The 18,280-nt window shown below is 49.9% G+C and overlaps 1 protein-coding gene across 1 annotated transcript in view; it reads right to left on the bottom strand.

Moving 5' to 3' along the window:
• Nucleotides 1-18,280, bottom strand: part of CRISPLD2 (cysteine rich secretory protein LCCL domain containing 2) — a 60,434-nt gene that overhangs the window by 19,503 nt on the left and 22,651 nt on the right. The window contains exons 4-11 of the mRNA XM_081118185.1: nucleotides 18,122-18,254; nucleotides 17,590-17,705; nucleotides 13,742-13,842; nucleotides 7,803-7,937; nucleotides 6,114-6,174; nucleotides 3,255-3,321; nucleotides 2,681-2,811; nucleotides 937-980 (exon numbers count right to left, since the gene is read on the bottom strand). Of these exons, the coding sequence (XP_080974311.1) occupies nucleotides 937-980; nucleotides 2,681-2,811; nucleotides 3,255-3,321; nucleotides 6,114-6,174; nucleotides 7,803-7,937; nucleotides 13,742-13,842; nucleotides 17,590-17,705; nucleotides 18,122-18,254 (788 nt within the window). The remainder of the gene's footprint in view (nucleotides 1-936; nucleotides 981-2,680; nucleotides 2,812-3,254; nucleotides 3,322-6,113; nucleotides 6,175-7,802; nucleotides 7,938-13,741; nucleotides 13,843-17,589; nucleotides 17,706-18,121; nucleotides 18,255-18,280) is intronic.

The raw sequence follows: 18,280 nt of genomic DNA, 5'->3' as shown, positions 1-18,280 counted from the left end.
AGACCGTACTTGACGTTTGCATAGTGCTTTTCGATTTTGAAAACTTTCCCCTACTTTATCATGTTGGATCCTCATGGCAGGTATTATTCTAATTTTACAGATGAAGAAAATGAGGCTCACAAAAGCTGAGACTTTGCAGCACAGGGATGAGAACCTAGGTTTCCAACTCCCAGCCTAGAGCTGTTTCAGAGGAGGCCGGTGACTCTTTTCTTCAAAGTCTTATGTCCGTTTTAAACAACAGATGTAAGAAAGTGGATCTAATCCTGACCACCTGTTGTGCCTGACAGCATGTCCTCACGTAGTCCAGAGCTGGGTAAACTCTTTCTTAAAAGCCCAGAGAGTCAATATTTCCAGCTTTGTGGACCCTATGATCTATGCTGCAAAGAAACCAGCCATAGACGATGCATAAATGAATGGGCACGGTTGTGTGCCTATAAAACTTTATTTATATAAGCAGCCGCCGGCAGCATTTGTATGAAGGAGGTAGCGACTATCCCATGGATGCATCCCATCCTACCAAACAAACATACCCCATGTTTCCCTCTCTTGTCCATGGCAGATGTCACTAATCTATCAAGCTCTGTTTCCTGCTGCGCCCAGAAGGAGGCCTCAGCATCCATCTCCACACAATGCTCCGGGTTGGCCACCATCAATCAACAGAAAGTGACACCCCCTACGCAACCTATTAGCTACTCTAGACCCAGGTGTTGGTATTTCTGTGACAGTCAACTGGAACGCCAGGCCTGTGTTTCTGATTTAGCTCTCTAGAGCCAATGCCAAGTTCAGATATGTTTAGGAACTAGAGAAGCGATTCCTGAGAACAGCCATGTTAGCACGCATGATAAACATTCAATCAACAACTAAAGGGAATGAAATTTCAGGGAAACCCAAGGTAACCCATGTATTACGGTCACATGGAAAAGACCAGCAGCTTACCTTTTACTTTTGACACCGTGAATGAGCTGGATGCCTTGTATTTGCTACAAAAGGAAACAGTAGGTAAATGCCAACAGAATGGCTTCTCCACATGCACACTTGCTCCCATGTTTATTTTATTTACAGCCTCGAATTTACATTTTCCTATTTGTCTCCCACCAGCCCAAAAGCCCTTGAGCAGGATCTAGAATGAGAACTTTTAGGGCACAGCTCATTAACTTCTTTGTGCCAACAACCCCTCTGGCAGCCTGATGGAGTCTATGGACCCCTTCTCAGAGTGAACATTTTAAAAACATATGATAAATGGAAAAGACTAAAATTGGTTATTATTAATATCATTATCAAAATATGACAACAAATTAGCACGAGAGTAATAGCCACGCATCTTCATGAATGCATTAGAAACAATCTAGAGGTGGGTCTTCTCACTACTGTCATTTCAGGGTAAGCACGGCGGAGACTGTTCCGAGATGTCCGTGGCAAATCCATTTCCAGCAGCGAGAGAGTCGCCGGCCCTGCTAACCTGCTTTGGTTTGGAACCAACATCCATAATGGAAAGAAATGCTACGTTTCAGTTAGATTTTAGTGCAAACAAAGCTTTAATTTGCTTTATGTCGATGTTCGCGGGTTCCCTCAATTCTAAAACGTGAGGAACCTGCTCTAGGTGCAAAGCTGGGCATTGAACGGGGCTAGAAGTGGCTCCAGGACAAGTGTCCCAGGCGACGCAGGATCTGAATCTGGCCAAGCCCGCAGCTCCGTCCTGCCTGTCCCGAGCCTGGTCATGGCCGCTACTGAGGTCACTCAACAGGTGTCTCCGGGAGAATCCTCTTTGCTTTGGTTTACAATTCCTTGCTCTTTTTTTTTTCAGTTTACATAACCCCTAGGTCCTTAGCTAAGGCAGAGAAGGAACACTCGACGCGACCTGAAGAGCCGGACCTCCCGGGGGGAATCACTCATGTCCTTTTGGAAATATTCAGAGTGGCCTCACAGTTTGGACGGCACACACTACCTTGAGACAGTCACGGCAGCATCTGCTCAGTGCTTTCTTTGTCCCAGACCCTGGGGTGGGCCTGCCATGCTGTGCCATCGTGGGTTAGCTGGGTGTCAGCCCCGGGTCCTACTACAAACCTCATTTACAAAGGGGTGAAGAAACCGCCCAAGATCATGCACAGGGAAGAAGCAGAGCCAGGTCTCTTTGACCCTATGACCCCCCCCCATTGGGCTCTAAGGTCCCAGGTCACTCTAGCCTCTGATTCCATACAGGTCAACACACGGCCTCCTCACTGCTCCCCAGAAAGTCAGAATAGCCAAGGACTGTCTGGCCCTTCAACCAGCCACATACCTTACGCGAGAAACATTATCTTGCAAAAAAAAGTCAGCACGTTTAAGAAATGCAAAGCCTCGTTCTTAGGAAGGAAGAAAAAGTGCTAATCCAGTTAGCCCATCAACTCAAAGAAACCATCAACTGCTAATGACAATGTGTCTGAAGACAAGGGGACAACGAAGGAAGACAAGGCAGAAGTCAGCCAGATTAGAGAGAGAGAGAGAAAGAGGGGGGCCCGGAGAACGAGAGCACCACTGGGATAAAAGATGCTGAACTGCCTCTGGGGCAATTTCTGCGTTGTGGGATTAAGTCAGCTCTATCTTCCCCCGGTTCTTTTTATTGTTCAGTACTTTTCAAAGTTTCAACAATACTTTTATAACCAGAAAAAGTTTTAAGGAACCCTGATCACAGAATAGTTACCTCAAAGACTCCATGCCATTTCTTTTAGACTTGACGAAAAAGGGGACCCTCCCGTTCCTGGTGATGTCCACCAGGCCTCCGCTGTTGTCCAGGACCCCGTAGTGAATGGCAGCGCGGCATATGCTGGACGACTGAGGGGAGGGAGACACCGTGAGTCCACCCGAGGTCATCTTTGTCAGCGGTACCCAAGGCGTTTGTCTTCAACCCACAACAAGCCAAGAAGTCGGGCGCCACCTCTGACTCTTGCCTCTCCCTAGAGCCCGTCTTTGTTCCTGGGGTTGCTTATTTTAAAAAGCCATCTGAGGTGCATCACAAACTAAGCAGCGACAAGCAGTGGAGCATATTAATGCTGCGTCTAAAACGGAGACTGGGCTTCCCGAGGGCTGGCCTCAGTGTCCCCGAAGTGGCTTCACAAGTTTGTGAGCCCACGAGTACTCACTGATCATCTCTACAAACGTAAGGTTGGGCGAAGGAGGGGAAGGGAAACCTTTCCATGTGAAAACCACCAACTTTCTTTAAAAACACACAACAGCATTCCACAGGAGCCAGTTAAAGAAACGCTGGCCACACTTACACTTTCATAAAAGAGAGTTCCGAAGACCTTCGCCCTGTTGCTCAGGCAGCCTGCTGGGCACTGGTACCTGACGGGAAAGATGGGAAACGATTTTCACAGGTAAACATGACTCAGCACCACCATGCAATTATCATTTCTTTTCCTTCAACAGCTCTATTATTACACACAGAAAAGCTTCAGGGATGCAGGATCCATTGTTTCCTGGCAAGTCACAATCCCCCCAGGCTGAAGTTTATAGTCACATGAACACAATGACAGATTCAGTTGACCTTCTTAAGGACTATTTTCATGTGCTGAAGTTTTGTGTTTTAAGGCAGAGACGTGACTAGACACACAATTCACAGAAGACAGACAAGTGGCACCCAAACACTAAAGAAAAAAAAAAAAAAAATTCCCCAGACACCAGTCATCAGAGAAGTACACGTTGAAAGGAAGTGCCAGTTCTGGGTGTCAAATTGGAGGGGATTTTTACTAGAATAAAACTCGATGATGGTGCTCATGTTCACGAAAAAGTATAAATTGACCTTTCCAGAAAGCCTTATGTCTGTTCATTCTTGAATTTCCCTTCAGGTGTAAATTCCAAAGGAAAAGTCAGAAAGTAAGACCTACATGTTATTCTAACTGCTTATAATTGTGAAAAACTGGAACTAAGCCAGCAGGTGTCAAAGGAACCACGGAACATTTTTGTGTAGCATGCGTCAGAGTGGTACAGAGCCCCTAGGAATGAACTTTTCTGAAGAATATTTACTGACTTTGGAAACTGGTGCGAAAACCATGCCTAAGATCACGTAAGCAGTATTAGCTGAATGAGCGCATGGAAAAAGACTGGAGCTCTGTCAGATCGCTGCTGATACTGAGGAGGTTCTGGACACTTACTTTTTTCTTTATACTTTGTTTTGTGGTTGTTTTCCTGAATTACTTACAATGAACAAGAATACCTTTTAAAGGCAGAAAATGAGCCCAGTAAGTAATATTTTTTGCAAATGCACCAGGGACAGAAAGCAGATGGTGGGACAGCTTCTCGGCAAGACACTGGGGACAGTCTGGTGTTCGCAGGTGGGGGCGAGCTATGTTTCTTGCCTGGAGGTCTCAAACAGTCTTGGTGCGGATGGACCCTTGCCTTCTCCCTGCCCGGGGAGGGTCCCATCTGCCCTGGACCCTGGAACTCTTTAGATGCTGCCTCGCATCGGAATATTTTTTAGACCTTTTAATTTTTCCCCATTGAGTACTCAGGCTCTCATAATGAGCTTGCAGGACAGCAAGTCACATCATCACAAAGGGACAACTCAAGAGCATTCCCAACATCCTAGACCCATGAGTTTGCAGAGTGGAGATCCCTTCCAGATGCCGCGTGCTTTCTGCCCAATCTACCCAGCACGCACAGAGATGTGCAAATGTCCCCAACATTGTGCAGGGGACAGACATTGCACCACCATCATTGCCACATCTCACTCATCTCACCAACAAATGGGCTGCTGACTTTCGCAGCACTTGCTGGCCTGTCACCAGCTGCTCATGGGACGATGCCTGAGCCTCGCGAACGACCTCATCCTGGGTTGCTCAAAGCCTGTTTCCTCACACTCCTGCCAAAGGCTGAGCCAAGCATCTAGTGAACCAAATTCCAAATCCCTGTGGCATAAAATAGGACCCGCTGCCTTCTCCTTTTAGCATGTGCTTTAAATGACGCAATTCGGCTTTAGACGAATGAGTGCCAGAGTCCATAGGAAGCCGAGTAAAGACCCTCTACCAAGGACGTGGCTTCCCAACCGTGAACCTGAGCTTCTGCATGAGGCCGCTGCACCTGTTGGCCGTTCGCTGCCAGAAAGTGCAGCCCAGCGGCTGCCCTGCCAAAACCAAACTCGTTCTTGGCAGACGTTCTTCAGCATCCGAATGGACAGTACTCAATGACTCCATCAGCTGGATGAATTCATTCATCTACCCGGGGCTCCACTGGCAGCCTTCCTCCAGTGGGGCCCATTGGGAAGCAGGCTACTTAGATTCGGAAGCAGGCTTGTGGTCCATCGATGGCCAAGGAGCTGCCAGCCCACACATGTCCTAACACGGCCCGGCCCTGATCTCCGTGCACAGAGCTCTGGGCCACCCTGTGACCCCCTCACACAGACAGGTGCAATGGAGCCCCCAGCTGTGCAAAAATGTGGGTCAAGATGGTCATGTCTGTAGCACATCTGCTATGTACAAATCTGGCACTTCTGCAGCTTGGAAATTCCTTTTCAGACAATAATGCAGAGCATCTGTAATTTGAGCACCTCCTCCCCACTAGGGATGAAACACTTAACTGGAATATATGTCCAGGCAGGAGAAGACCCAGAGCTTGGGCCAACCCTGAAGGTCAAAGGTTATCCATTAGGGGTGATCTTACCCCTCAGGGAACATTGGCAATTTCTGGAGAATTTTTTGGTGATCATGACTAGGGAGGTGTTCCTGGCATCTAGTGGGTGGAGGCCAGGTGTGCTGTTCAGCTTCCTGCACTGCATAGAACAGCCTCCACCACAAAGGATTACCTGGCCCTAAATGTCAGTAGTGCCAAGGCTGAGGAACTCTGGTTAAGGTTGACAGAAATGAATCATCTTTGTGAGCCATGCTCTTAATAAAGGGTGGCATTCAGAGGGAACTCTGTCAGTCTGATTTATGACACAAAGCAAGCTGTGTTACCTCCCCACTGAACCTTTGGTGCACACCATTGTTGCTAAAAGCAGAAAGTACCATTTTTTGGTGAGTTTCTACACAGCTTGGTTTGGGTGGCCAACAACTGGCTGATCATGACGTGACCCATAACCCACAGCAGGTGCTTCAAAGAGCTGTAGGGAGCGGTGAGAGAGGGATCCTGCCCAGACCCACCTGTTGCACGTGGACCCTTTGCACTTGTCCTTCATTTTGGTGTCACACCTGACAACTTGGGCTAGGAGAGAAATGCAGAAATATACATCACTGGAAGAATCAAGGGGATGAGCCTGAGTTAGAAGACCCCACCCCCCACTCTGAGGAACCTTCTGGAACCCATGCCATTCGAGAGCAGGAACATTGCCCAATGGCTGCAGGCCTCAGTGGTGAGGTTCAAATCCCAGATCCACCGCTTTATAGTAGTCGTTTCACCTTGGACGTGTTACTTCCCCTCTCTGAGGTTCCATTTCCACATGTGAACAATGGGTATAAGTATAGGGGTACAGTTTCCATGAGCGTTAAGTGAAAGAGCACATGTGACCTTGGAAGGGAGCATGGCACATGCTGAGTGCCCCAGAGACGCCCACGGCTCTGGAGAACAGGCCTTATCAGCCTTATCCAGCCTGGAAGTGGAGCCCCAGGCGTCCCCACTGGAGTCATCTCCCCCATAGCCAAGATGACTTTGCCAAGCTCTCCTTTTTCGTTTATTTTATAGGGATGCATAGAAATCTTGGAGTAGAGTTACAGTTGGACAAAAAGACGTTATAATTTTACATTATTTTAAAAAAACCAAAGGAGCCATTTTAAACTGCTGGACAGGAAAGAATATCAGCCTATTTCCTGGTCAAAGAAGCCACAGGATGACCAAACAGAAAGTCCAGGGAAAGGCCCTTGAAGCCCAAGACCATAGAGTGACTGGTGGGGGTGGGGAGAAAGTAGTTGAGCAAGAGGGCATGGTTTCTGAGCAAGATGGGCCCTACTCAGGGGTCAGTCCAGTTTTACACTGTTTAAGGCTTAGGGGAGAATCAGCGAAAACAAGAACAGCAGACAGACAGCCCGTGCCTGGTGCCTGGTGCCGTGTCTGTAAGAAGGTGCCCCTTCAGAGCCCCGAACCTCCAGGAAAGGCGCCGTGTGCACAGGTGCCCAAGGGCAGTGTCAGGGAAATCAGAAAGGAAAAGCCGTGGGAGGTGAGGTGCACTGGGAACCAGGGGAGGGGAAAGTGCAAAACAGGCGAGCAGGGGTGTTCTGGGGGCTTCCAGAAGTCTGGGGGGAAACACTTAACTTCCCGCCCAAGGGGGCCGTCTGAGGCAACTTGATGATCTCAAAGCACAGGGAGATCCCCGCTGACACCGGGGCCCACGGTACTGCAAATACTCCTCAGAGCACCTCGTTTTATTGCCCCATTTTATGGATGAGCAAATTAAGTCTCAGAGAGTCGAGCGATGCCCGAGTCGCAGAGCTGGTGCGGTGAAGGAGGGCTGGAGCTCCCAGGAGCTAGCCCCCCACCCTGCGCCCTCTGCGCTCTCCCTTAGGGGGCCCGGCGCTTCCAGGAGGAACCCAGTTTCAGCCCAGGTCCCCTTTGGAAGGAAAAGGTCTAACCTTAAAATACCTGCCTGGGGTGGGGGGTGGGGCGGGGACCGACACTCAAGCACAGCTCCTATAAGTCTCACTTTTGAAAAGAGTTAAAATTATCATTTTTTAGGAAAGTCTTAGGGTTGTACTCTTGCAAGCTGCACACAGCCCTGCTCCCGCCGTTTGCAAACTTGGAGAACTCTCAACCCCCCAGCTCTCCTCCTCCACACACCCCCCAGAGAAAACTGCCCCCTTCCAGAGGCGGCCACAGGACAGAGAGGGAGCCTGACTCACTCATGTAGTTCACGGTGGACACTTTCTTGGGTCTGATGACCCTCGGCTGCACCCAGTTGTGTTTCTCTTCAGGAACAGGAGCTGTCTCCACCTCATTCATCTCGTCTGTTTCAGGTTTTTGGACGTAAGTCTCTTCTTCATCGTGAAGACGAAGGGGAAAGAAAAAAAATGCTGAGATTCGACAAAAATGCACTTTGCAAAAAACCCTTGGAACCTAAACTTGTTTGGGTTTCGTTTAACAAAGAATCATTTCAGTGGCAGAAAGAAAGCTACATTTCAGAACAGGCCTGGCCAGGTGGAATTCTACCAGCCAAGGTGCGATGCACAGGCTCTGCTCGCTGTGTGTGCTTTGGACCCGAGAGCAGCTGGGCTGAGCAGGGGCGAGAGGCCCCAGCGCCCACACCTGGATTATCATAATGGTTGCTTGTCCCACCTCCTCCTGCACCACCATTTGCCCAAGGAAGCACATCTGACTCCAAACCATAGCTGCCTCTCCTGAGGTCCCTCTGGCCCCAAGTTTTCATCACCAGCACATCCTGCTTCCTTCTCTACCCCTGTGAGTCAACATCACTTAACCAAACTCAACTCCTTTCTCGGCCCTGAAGCTTTGCTACCCAGTAACATTGGAACCATCAGGCAGAATAAGCCAGAGACCTGACTCCTGGTTTAAAAGAAAGTTAGCACATTGGGTCCCAATCTTTTCGCCACCCATATAGATATTATTTCTCCAATAACGATCATGACCCCCACATTTTAAGACATTTTAATTAACCGAACAAATTGCATTTCTTTTTTCTTTTTTTAAAATATATCTTTACTGATTTCAGAGAGAGGAAACGAGAGGGAGAGAGAGAGACAGAAACATCAATGATGAGAGAGTCACTGATTGGCTGCCTCCTGCACGCCCCCCAATGGGGACTGAGCCCGCAACGTGGGTATGTGCCCTGACCGGGAATCGAACCCTGATCGCCTGGATCCTAGGTCAACGCTCAACCGCTGAGCCACGCCCAGCCGGGCTGCATTTCTTATAAACACCAGTTCATTTATCTTCTTGATTTCATCACCAAAGACAACAATTAACTGCTGACCAGAATCTGTAATCGGGCCACCAGGATACCGAGCAGTAAATTTCAGCCAAAGCAAAGCAGAGAATTGCTCTTTGCATTTGCTTGAGTGGCCTTCTCAAAGATGAATCAATGCACATCTCTGTAGGGGACTCCTTTGCACCTTTATAGCATGCCCCCCTGCCCCCCTTAGATGCCTGTGGACCAAGTTGAAAACCCCTGCCTCCTGCTCTCCTCTATGAAAGAAATGACAGAAATGTGTTTGGGTAAGAACCATTTCAAGGAGGAGGAGTGAAGCACCTTTGTAGACCCCTTTGGGTCATTGGATTAAAATTCAAGTCCCATCAAGTAAGTGTTCATCAGCCCCCCAGCCTCCTTGCGACTTCTCCTTAAGGGCAAGGACCTTTCTTCTCCAAAGGGCAGACCAAGTTTTTGTGTCTATACAAGACAAACACTCAGATGACGGGCAGCTAAATGGTTCTTCAGTGCTTTTCAAGGCTGGAATTCTTTGCTTCTGTTTCACAGGCCAATTCCCTTTTGCATAATCATCACCCCAGACAAACCTAGTCCTGAGAGAATGGACAGGATGTAAGCAGGGAGGGGACCTGCAAGCTTGAGTCCCAAGTCCGTTCTGCCAGAGCTCATGGGCCTCCGGTGCTAGCTCCCAGCTGTGATTTCACCACCACTTGCCTCTCCTACCCGCTGTAAGCTCCCTGAGGCCTGAAACTAGCCTGTTTCACAGCTCACTGGAGACCCAGCTTCCAGCACATAATAGTTGCTCAACAAAATTTGCTCAATGAAAGATAACCAAAACCGCCAAAGAATTCTGTCTTTGGATTCCTTTGGGGGAAAAATATTCCCAGTGAAATTTAAAGACATTTAGGAAGGGAATTCTGAAAGCATCGTTTGTAGCCAAAAGCTATTAGGTGAAATCTTTACGAAGACACTAGGTTTGCAACGCCATTTGGCACGATCAGCCGTCTCTGGTCTGCCTTCCCGTCAATGTGGCCACTCAGGTTTGCCCTTCACTGAAAGCCAGAGCTGTCTCTGGAATAAGCCGGGTTTTCTTCCACTGGCCTTTAGGATTTTTATACCTCATAATCGTGGCTTTATTTAGCCGAATATAGTTTGGTAAAGCAGTCTAAAGCATTTGAGGGCTCACTATTTAAGAAAATGGGCAGACAGTCCTCGCCCTCAGACACACACATGAAAAGTGGAATGCTTGCCCAGAGGACTGGCCCTATTTGAGCACATCCTAATTAAGATCCCCTGTGTGGACTGGTGCAGGTCTGGGGAAATTCCATGCCCAAGTTCATGGCAAGGTTACTGTGCGCACTGTCCAGTTCTGGGCCGGGGGTCTTGGGGGCACTCAGCATTGCTTACATCATTCTGCAGATTCCCTCTTGGCTCTATAAGTGATAACAAAGCTCACAGCTAATGCTTCTTGAACACCGACCTTCCCCAATACATTCTCACAACATCTTCTCCTTGCCCTAAGAGACACAATGAGCCTCATTTCTCAGACAGAGAAACCGAGGCTCAGAGAGGCTAAGTGACCTGCCCAAGATCACATAGCTGAGAGTCAGACTGCCTTTCCCAGAAGTCCACACCCTTTATCACCACACCTGGCAAGGCCGGAGGGATGCAAACCTCTCCTATGGTCTATTCTTCTCCCAGCTCCAGCTCCTTTGCAGGCCCGGCCTGGCCACGCCCGCTTATTAAGTAGCTTATGCAGATCAGTCACTTTACAGGAGACTTTCTGCATGGTTAGCTGAGAAAGCTGGCACACCTGCCTAGTGAAGTTGGATATTTTCCACCAGAAATAAAGAAACAAGTACAGAGGCTTCATTGGATGGGTAAACCAGTATCTAAGGTATCTTCATCTGTATTTGTGCTTGGAAAATGACTCTCTGTGGGTCTGGGGGGTATTATATTGGGACGACATGCAGAACACACCTGCTCCATACCCCTGGAGGCCCTGGGGTGAACCGGCGGTTATAACTACAGGTGGTCAAGGTTCAAGGAGAGTGTGGCTGCAGTAAGAGCAGAAAGGCAGGGAAACTGCCTGTCTGCGTAGTCAGGGAAGGCTCCCTGGAGGAGGTGTGACACCAGAGCTGTGTTTCTGAGGAGGAGAAGGAATCTGCCAGGTTCCAGAGATGGATAAAACCCCCAGGTGGGAGAGGACCAATATTCCTCACCAGGTGATGAAGGACCCCATGCAGGTATAAGTGTAGCGATACCTCTCACTTCTTCAAGGAGCTAACCAGCTGTTTATAAAGCACCGACTATGTGCAAGTTGTGCTAGCAACTCACATCCTTTTCATTGCTTTAACTGTGAGTGAGCAGGAGGCAAGGGTTTCCAACTCTAGTCCACAGACATCCAAGGGGGACAGGGGTGCATGCTGTAAAGGTACAAAGGGGTCCCCCGCAGAGATGTGCATCAATTCACCTTTGAGAAGGCCACTCAAGCAAAGGCAAATAGCAACTCTCTGCTTTGCTTTGGTTGAAATTTACAGGACTATGTTATCACTGATGGGAAAACTGAGGCTCCTAGAAGGAAAGGAGTATGCCTGAGTACACACAGCCTGGGACAGTAAACATGACCCTGCTCTGCCTTAACCCGGACAGCTCTGGGCCATGCACACCCCTCACAATGGGAGGTTTGGGGGAACCCAAATGGGCATCCAGTCCCCAAGTCTGATAGAAACTTAACCCCCCCTGGGTAACTGGAGAGCAGCCACAGGACGTGCATGAATAGGACAACGGAGATGAGAGCTGACGTATGAAAAGTTGCTCAACATCACTAATCATCAGAGAAATGCAAATTAAAACCACAATGATATATCACCTCACACATCAGAATGGCTACCGTCAATAAATCAACAAACAACAAGAGCTGGTGAGGGTGTGGAGAAAGGGGAGCCCTAGGGCACTGCTGGTGGGAATGCAGACTGGGGCAGCCACTGCGGAAGGCAGTATGGAGGGTCCTCAAAAAATTAAAAATGGAGCTGCCTTTTGACCCAGTGATCCCACTTCTGGGAATATATCCAAAGAAACCAGATACACTAATTTGAAAGAATATATGCACCCCTAGGTTCATTGCAGGGTTATTTATAATAGCCAAGATTTGGAAACAGCCCAAGTGTCTATCAGTAGATGAGTGGATTAAAAAGCTGTGGTGCATACAGAATGGAATACTACTTGGCCATAAAAAAGAAAGAAATCTTATCCTTTTTAGAGTATTATGCTAAGTGAAATAAGCTAGTCAGAAAAAGACAAATACCACATAATTTCACTTATATGTGGAATCTAATGAACAAAATAAACTAACAAACAGAGATTAAAAAGCAAAAAAAGTGCTTACAGAGGCCCTACTGCGTGGCAGACACTGCCAGGATCTGCACAATGTGCAGGGCTTTCTGTCTTCCTCTCGTGACCATGCTGCCTCATGCCTCCAGGCCTTTGCACATGCTGTTCCCCCTGCTGGAAACACCTTTCCCTTTTCTCATGACTAGGCTACGTCTTCTTCCTTAAGGGCACCTGCTCAGGGAAGCCCTCCCTGACCCCATTAGACAACAGCCGATGTTCCTGCTATAAACTCCTTGACATCCAGTCTCATCTCTTGGAAGATGAGAATCGCTTCTCATGGCCATGACCCCGCTGGACCTCAGTTTCATGAGGGCAGGCCCATAACTCTCAGGTCCCCAGAGTTATCCCCATTAATATCACCAGCAACGTCCTGGCATACAGCAGGTGCTCAATAAATTTATACCAAATGCATGAATTCTCATTTGAGCCTGAGATACATTATGAAAGAATGATGTTATCACACCCATTTTGTTGATGGGTAGAGTGATCTCGTGGTTTGAGCACCAGCCTCAAAACCTGGTTGTTCCTTCTCCTGTCCCCTCTCTTCTTCCCCAGTGGGCAGAATCAGCAGTGAACAGGTGGCCAGGACAGCAGAGCACCTGGGCCCCTGAGAGGGCCTAGGACCCCCACCCTAGCCACCTGTTTCTTCACCTTAGAGCCCACAGGACTGACCCCATGTCCCCTCCGTCAGGGAGGGCCTGGCGCAGAGGATGGCTCCCCCACACGCCCAGCCCCCCTCTGAGCCATCACAAAGCCTGTGGATGGAGCCACGTGAAAAAACTCATCTTAATTACAAAAACAAGGATAGGCCCCCTTGGCCCAGCTCTGCCTCTTCTGGGACGGGCCCGAGGAAATATTCCAAAATGTGAGAAACACTTTAGGCATGAAAAATGTGCGTTATTTACAGTAGCGGGGTGAGTGGAAACCTTCTGAGTGGTGACAATAAACAAATGGTGGAGGGGCTGGAGATGACACAGCCTTTGAAAGCTCCAGGTTTGCCAGAGGAAGGGAAACAGAAATGTTTACGACAAGCCAGCGAGGGCTGAACAAGCTGGGGAAGTGGGTGGGTGGTCGGTGGGGGCCAGGACGGGAAGGATACCCTGGAGGGACAACCCTGCCTGGTCTGTAGCTCACAGGGGACATCTGTCTGGTGGTTCGTTTTTAACTCCTTGTTTGTTTTCCTGTATCAGATCGTGAGCACCAACAAATAAGGACGGGGGGTGTTGGAGTGGAGGCTGCATTCAAGGTCCAGCTCGGAATCTGGCCATGGGAGATGCTCACTGGGGGGACGTCCCAGGCCAGCCATGGGTCCCCAGGGAACTGGGGGCTGAACCCCAAGTCTTCTTCTGCAAGAGGTGGAGGAAAGGAGGGGGGAGGAAGGGGAGAGCTGAGGGCGGCTGCTACAGGGCTGGGGAGGGGGCACCTTGGGCTCCATTGTTTACTTCTCCAGGTCCTGTGGTTTGCGCAAGCTGCTCTGTGACTCACGGTTTTAAAGTCATTTCCTACCTCGGTAACACAAGTTGTTCTTGCAGCCACCTCCGTAGCTGGGCGGGCACTCGGAGCAGGGCCGGCCGGTTTTGTACGGGGCCTCTCCAATCCAGTTCCCCCTGAAGACAGACCAGAAACACTGTCAGGGTCACGCCTTTCCTGGCCCCCCTCGCGGCTCAACACATTCGGGGAGGAGGGCCGTGGTTGCCATGTAAAGGGAAAGAGGAGCTGCCCTGGGCCCCTCCTGAGGGCAGGGAGTCGGAAGAATTCTAGAACCCCAGTTGAGACCTACATGTCCCCTCCCGTGACTTTAGTGTGTGTGCCAACACCCCATTGGCCCCACATGTACCCCTGTTGTTCCCCTCACACAACTCTGAACACTGTCCACCCCTACCCAGCCCCAGCGCCTTTGTACTGGAAAGCTGTCAGCACCCCCCTTTTAAGCCATTTTTCAAATGCATAGAAATCATTGTGTTCATGGAGTACCTCGTGTTTGGACCACACACCCAGCCCAGGTCACTCCATCCTTCCAACACCCCAGGACGGACATGCTGGAATTCAACTCTTTTGCACAGGAAGAAACTGAGGCTCAGAGAGGCTCAGTGACTTGCCTGAGGTCACACAGCAAGATGTGAACCCAGGCTGTGGGGTTCAGAGCCTCTGACCACACTCTGCTCTTGGGGCTGGGACTAAGGTCCCTCTGAGCATCCCAGGCACCATCCACCCCCCTCTGAAGCTCCCAGGGCAGGAAAACTGGAGGCTACGTGGTGAGATTTCTCCAGGGGGCAGGTAGCAGGTGATGAGTGGGATTCCCAAGTCCGTCTCAAGCACCTGGGTCTTTGGCAACATAAACTGGAGCCATGAGTGACTAGGGACCAGTCTCTAATTTGTTCTAGAAATTTCCTATGTGATCGCCCAGTCATCTATTTGTTCTCCCAGGAAAGAGATTCGGGCCTGCTGCTAAGCCACGTTTGGCCCCTTCCTCCTCCAGCTGAGTGATAAAGTGCAGATACCCTAGGTTGGACCCCAGCCTTGCCAGCTGGGTGACCCCAACTTTGCCTAGCCCTCAGCATGTCTGCTCCGTAATGGGGGTGACGGCAGGAGGCTGCTGTAAGGATGAAGTGAGTGACTGTGTGGACATCTCAGACCCGGGCTCGGCTCAGGATGAAGGCCACACACTCTGAGCACTTCCTAAACCAACAAGCTTGCCCAGGTGATGTTTCTGACAGCTTTCCAGGGAGGCCAGGGAGAGGCCCTGCTAGTGTTGGCCGTAAGACAAACTGCGAAAAACACACTCTCTGTTTAACCTCTGAGGGCTCAAAATAGCGGGATGGCATCACCCAGGGCCGTGTGGGCATCAGGTCTGGGGATGGAGGGCGGGGGGCCCATTATAACACGCTCATCGCGTCTGTCCTCGCACATCACAGATGACTAATGATAGTGTCCTCACCATGCCACAGCCCCCACTCAGCTGACCTACCTCTGCTCGGACATGCAAGGCTGGCTAGGGACTCATGGGGGCCTTCGGAATGACTCCTCCAAATGGCCCTTGCCAGGCAGGCCGAGGGGGCCTCAGAACCTGTCCTGTCGCTGGGTAGGCTCAGTAAGTTTCTTCAGACTATTTGGAGCCCCAGATAGGTTCATCCCTCTCCCCCAGCTGAGATCGCCAGCCTACCTAGGGTTCCACATTTCCTTGAAGACAAACCACACCTCTAATGCTCCAGGAGGAACACTCAAGTTAGCATTTATGGAAGGCTGGCTGGGCGCCAGGCTCTGCACCAACGCCCTGTCCATGGACAATCTCTCTACTCTTCCAACAGCCCCACGAAGTAAGTGTCCTCTCCTAAGGCACAAGGTCGTGAAAGTACAAGACACACACCCCCACTCCCGCCCAAAAGGCACTGAGCCCAGACACTACCCCGGGGCCCACCCTCTTAGCTACCGTCTGCTGCAAGGCCAGGGGCTCAAACGTTTGAAGAGGCTGTGGAATACTACACAGCAATAAAAAAGAATGACCCATTGAACTCACAATACCACAGACAACTCTCATAGACATGGTGTTGAGAGGAAGACGGCACATGAGGGCTTATCTATTAGGTCCATTCATATGAGGGTCCCCACCAGACAGACTGGCAGATGGGGAGAGAGGTGAGAATAGTGGCCACTCTAGGGGGCATCCTGGGGCACTGGAAATATTCTCTATTTTGACCAGGTGGTAGTTACATGGGTATATATATAATGGAATGAATCATGTGTATGCCCCCAAATTCATACGCTGAAGCTCTAACCCTTCTTGTGGCTATATGTGGAGATGGGGCCTCGAAGGGTGTAATAGAAGGTTAAATGCAGTCAGAAGGGTGGGGCCCTGGATGGGATTAGTGTCTTTATAAGAAGAGACACCAACAAGCTCTCTCTCTGCCTCTCTCTCAGTGCAGGCACCAGGCAACACCATGTGAGGACGCAAGGAAAAGGCAGCCATCTACAAGCCAGGGAGAGTCCTCACTAGAAACTGGCCCTGCTGAACCTTGACCGGGCACTTCCAGCCTCCAGAACTATGAGAAATAAATGTCTATTATTTAAGCGCCCAGTTTCTGGTATTTTGTTACGGCAGCCCGAGCAGACAAATACGTGTATATAGGTGTGAAATTTTATTGAGCTGTACACTTAAGATTAGTGTATTTTATCCTCATGGGTTTTTCATTTTTCAAGAAAAAGAGTGGGGGCTAAAGAAGGGAAGGATTGTATTTTTGATAGGGTATTTTTTATATAGACCCAAACCGAATTATTCCTCACTTCCCACCTGCCACTCTGCCAGAAATTCCACCTCAGACCAGTTTATTGCTCCTCCATGGGCTGCATCCGTCCCCATCAATGACATAATGCCCCTTCTCCCTGTGGGCTGCTGAGACACTGCCACCACAGGTGTGCCGGATGGTTGAAGGAGGGCTCTATTGTCCTCCCAACCTCAGCGATTGCCCCTTCATCACACCCTCGGCCACTCCTGGCCCATTTCCCATTTCATTCCCATCTCATTCAGTCACTGAGCAAATACACCTCGAAGGCCCACAATGTGCAGGGCATGGGGCTGGGGTGGTGGCTGGCGCGCAAACGGCAGGCCGTGAACTGGGTGAGCAGTTCTCTGAGAACTAGCACATGTTTGTCGGATGAGCAACCAAGGTGAAATGAATCAAGGGATAAATGACACACGGATGACACAGGCTGTGTAAGGAAGAAGGGGGGCTACAATACCTGATGTGGTCCCTTCTGAGAGGGGGAAATAGAAAGATGAAAAAACTCATTCTAACGTGAATACCTGTTTTATAGAGTGCTATCTGTTGCATATTTTCAGAAAAAAATAATAGTAATATTGCTATGGCAGACCCCCATGGTTGCCCAGGAAACAGCTATTCCTGCTTCTGATTTGTCCAGGTGGTCCCAGAAGAGACTCGCAAAGTCAACTGGGGCAATTCCGTTGGTCAAAGCCAATTGGGGCAATCTTGTTTCCCCCCTGTCTGCAGCTGGTCTAGTCCTAGCCAATGACCCAGGGAGAAAGTCGCCAGGGGGGAGAAAGACCTGAGGAGAGGGCTCTTTTCTACCACACCCCTTCCTTCTGCTTGGGAAGACGTGATGCCCGGTGCTTTGCAGCCATCTTTGCACCATGAGGAGAGGACGGTACAGCAGGAAGTCAAAAGGAGCCTGAGTCCTGGTTGACACTGCTGACCAGTCAAGCCAACCCGGATGCACCAACCTCTAGCCCCCTTGTTATGTGAAATAATGAAGACTTCGCTGGTGAAGACAGCTTTAGTTGTGTCCTCCAGAGCTGGAAAAGCACCCCAACCCATAGAGCCGCGCCCACTTGGTCTTACTTTGGGGAGTAATTGCAGACGAGGTAGACCGCATTCTCCCAAATGTCCCCCCAGACGTTCATCCTCCGGCAGGTGTTCACAGCACAGCCAACCTTGTTGGTGGTGGCCCAAACTATCTGAAAAGACGACATCCATGCGTCAGAGCTCAAGGGGCAAGGTACACCAGGGCGACATAATCTGGCCTGGCTCTACAGGGTGCTGCTTAACGGGGTAGGTGGTGAAGGGGTGAAGGGCCAGATTGCCCCCCGACCCACTGAGGATCTAAAATAAACAAAACAAAAAGCTGAACAAACAAACCACGTGCAAGGACAGTGCCCCAGCGTGTAAAAGTGCCATAAAAGTTTCTAGTGCTCAGTCTCGGTGTTCTACTTGGGAAACCGCTCAGTCCACCAGCTATACTCCAAATAGCACCAAATTAAAGAAAAAAATTAAGGCAACAGTAGAGCTTTTCCGACCCGGCAACAGTCCTGCAGCGCCAGCTGAGGGGGTTTGGGGACGATGGGCTGGGCTCAAGGCCAGTCCTCCGTGTTACCTGTGTGTAGTGGGTGCACATGGCCCCAGAGCACCTCTCTGGGCACCAGGGGTTGCACTCGTGGGGGTAGGGGTAGGTGTAGTCCTTCACCTCGTCATACCAGGACTGCACGTGGAACCCAGGAGAGCGATACCTGCAGGGACAGATCAGCTTGTTAGG

This window comes from Miniopterus schreibersii (assembly GCF_964146895.1).
Source record: "Miniopterus schreibersii genome assembly, chromosome: 18".
NCBI classification, from domain to species: domain Eukaryota; kingdom Metazoa; phylum Chordata; class Mammalia; order Chiroptera; family Miniopteridae; genus Miniopterus; species Miniopterus schreibersii.
Note: the sequence above shows the minus strand (reverse complement) of the source record. Positions and strands in the feature narration are given on the sequence as shown.